At 41.5% G+C, this 3,012-nt stretch overlaps 1 protein-coding gene across 1 annotated transcript; it reads right to left on the reverse strand.

Moving 5' to 3' along the window:
- Nucleotides 1-219: 219 nt before the first annotated feature.
- On the reverse strand, nucleotides 220-2,251 carry LOC149180276 (DGCR14-like protein). The gene has a single exon (XM_089415994.1). It carries the CDS (start codon nucleotides 2,131-2,133, stop codon nucleotides 538-540), a length of 1,596 nt encoding a protein of 531 aa, XP_089272120.1. The 5' UTR covers nucleotides 2,134-2,251; the 3' UTR covers nucleotides 220-537.
- Between the last annotated feature and the right edge of the window lie 761 nt (nucleotides 2,252-3,012).

Genomic DNA, 3,012 nt, shown 5'->3' on the forward strand with positions numbered 1-3,012 from the left:
ATAAAGATTGAATTCAATCCAGCTAACAAAGGACCTTATAATTTCTCTAGTGAATCGAATGTGAAATTGGCATTGCATATGCACCAAATTCCAATATGGCTCTAACAGAAACAAGTATGAAGCCATATCAGAATCACTGACTTGGTTAAAATATAAAATTCCCAAACTGTTACTGCTAGAATCATTGGTTTCCATTTTCTACCTTGAAGCAATTAAAAGTAATTCAAAAGCATTTTAAAGTTTTTGAGCCCCATTTCAATATTAAGATATTACATCAGAGGTTTGTACAATGTTCTGATGCTCGATGACATCTGAACAGCTAATGACTGTCAAAAGTAGAACAATAAAGAGGACAGCCACAAATTACAGATGGAGCTGCATGCGCAACTTATACATGTCCATTCTCACCTTTGGAAGGACAAATGTAGCGAGTAATGCCAGTTGATCTTTGGCTGAGATGACTCCCAAAGTCTGCCAGGAAATTGTAAGTTTAAAACCTAAAAGTTGAATACATCAACTCCCAAAATGCTTTCAACCTTATGTTTCGGGAGTGGGTGACCTGACAGAATCACTGCGTTCCCTTAGTATAGAAGATTTTGACAGTGAACTCCCATCTCTGTCAAACCTGACTGCATTCCTGCCCATTTTTGGAGTCCCTGGAGATGGACTAGCACGGTAGCTTGCTCTCAAAGTCGCATCCACAGAATTACAGGACTTGGCCATTGCATTCCTCACAAACTTCTGCGCAGCAGCTGAAAGTAAACTGAAACTGGGACTTGCAGAACCACTACGTGAAGATATAGGAGTACGTGGAGGCTTTTGGAAAAGTCTAGACTTCTCTCTGAGATTACGAGCTGCGTCCCTTGAAAGGTTGTAAGCCTTTACATCTCGGGATGGAGGAAGTGGAATCTTGAAATGAGGGCCATCCCCACCACCCCCAATACCAACAGGGGTATCCTCTGTCTCTAATCTCAATGGAGTTCCTTCTATTTCTCCCCATGTGATGAACGGAGACTCGTCCACTCCAGGAGCTGGCGATGGAGTCCTCACATAGCTGTAGCCTGCTGTGCCCTTATTTGAATCATCTTTAGTGGAATCCCCTAATACCAATTGAGGGGTTTTACGGAGATCCTCCAAATCATATCTTTTTTTCGCCCTCTCTGCGTCACGCTCTGCAAAAGGCCAAGATGCAGGTGTTCCACCTACAACAGGCGTATAGAGTATGGCCACAGTGTCTTCTTCTTTGGGCCTGGAATCAAGCACCTTTCCATGAAAACGCGTATTCTTTGTATTGACCACTTTTGTCAATGCCTTAACTCTGTCTTCCCTTTCCACCTTCGTCAGAGGTGCTTCTCCTCGATTCGCAGAATCGTACATAAGAAGATTCTTAGCTGTATATTTCCAGTTCACCAATGTGCTCTCAGGCTGCCCTGAGGTACCAAAACCATCGGTTATCCTATCACTCTCTTCGGCAATGCTCTGCTCTGGTTGTGATTCGGCATCATGCAAGTAGCGGTACTTCTCCCTCGTCTTCTTGTTCATTTTGTCAATAATCTTTGAAAAACTCTCATTATCATCACTAGTGTGGCGCTTCAAAAACGCATCCAGAGACATGGAGGTGTCGACGGGCAACTCGTTGTCCGAATCACCAACCGCGTCCAGGCTCAAAGGATGTTGACTAGGAGACCTCATCGATCTCACTGACGACGGTGCCGGAGAAGGGGCAACAAGAGATGCAGGAGTTCCAAAGGGATCCACAACCGACGATGCTGGCGTGACAAGGGCTCGATCCTGGCTGACCCTTCCTCGCCTCCTTTCAATAATCTTCAATTGGGCATCACGGATTTGTAATGGATCGCCGCTGCGGACGGCTTCAAGCCAATCCAGGCGATCGTGAAGCTTAGGCAAATCGGGGAAAAAATCCCTTTCAATGATTTTTTCAAGAGCTGCAACGTATGTGTCTTCATCTAATACAGTTTCGGGATTTTTCCTCTTCTTGGGAGCCGGAGGCCCCATGAGCAAAGCCCTTTTTCCATCATCAGAGGATTTGTTAAGACTTGAGGGCGTAGGCGCAGGCGAGGGTGAGGGCGAGGGCAATATGTGCCGGGGCGAAAATCCTGGAGATGATAACATTTTGCAGTCGCAGAGATTCGAACCAGTGGGGAATTTTACAGCAGAAATTCAGAAGAAAAACACCCGTGTGTTTTCGCTTTTTTCCGAACAGATAACCTACCTTCAATCAAAATGGGGATTTTTAGAACTGCGCCAAAATTAATACCTTGTGATTTCGATTTTTCCTACTCTGCAGGAAAGTCTTCGATCCAGTATCAATGTGAAGCGCCCTCTTGATAAATCTGGTGGAGCAATAACTGCAGAATGCGAAAAGGAAAATAAAGGGTGGAGAGGATTGGATGTTAAAACCCTAGCTTTCCATCACCGCACGAAATCAGCATTGCTGCTTTTGAAAGAATGATTGCCACGTATTGCAACTTTATCAAAGGTCCCGTATACTTAAAGGTCATGAAGGCTAACCACACGGTCAATTTTGGAAATTTCTGGCATGTTTCTCCATATATATTTTTTTAATTCAATTGACCTCGTGGGAATACCGTAAGATATCATATACGGTTTTATCTCCGTTGTGATTTGAATAAGTATTTGTAGATTGAGTTTAGTTTTAGTCATTTATTGGTGAATCTATAACAATTAATATAGGGTTTACCAAAGCAAGTCATCATTGTCATATTTTATGATGTTATGAGTTGCAGTTGGTAATTTATTATTTTATTGAAAAAAAATGGTTGTAAATTAATTTATTAATAAAAGTGTTTTTTAATTTTTTAATAGGTAAATAAAATATAAACAATGGAAGCAAAAATAGGGAATCTCATACCTATGTATACATAAAAAAAAATTGTCCTTGAATTTTGTTATTTCATTAATTAAATTTTTTAGCATGTAAGGGCTTTTCCAAATAGGAAGATAAACAGTCTATTAAGAGAAATACAAGTT

This window comes from Pinus tabuliformis, chromosome 3_2 (assembly GCF_031772625.1).
Source record: "Pinus tabuliformis cultivar Carrire ecotype Pingquan chromosome 3_2, CPIR1, whole genome shotgun sequence".
Classification (NCBI taxonomy): domain Eukaryota; kingdom Viridiplantae; phylum Streptophyta; class Pinopsida; order Pinales; family Pinaceae; genus Pinus; species Pinus tabuliformis.

Excerpts from the sequence above, each read along its gene's own strand:
- LOC149180276 (XM_089415994.1), bottom strand. The coding sequence starts at position 2,133 with ATGTTATCATCTCCAGGATTTTCGCCCCGGCACATATTGCCCTCGCCC.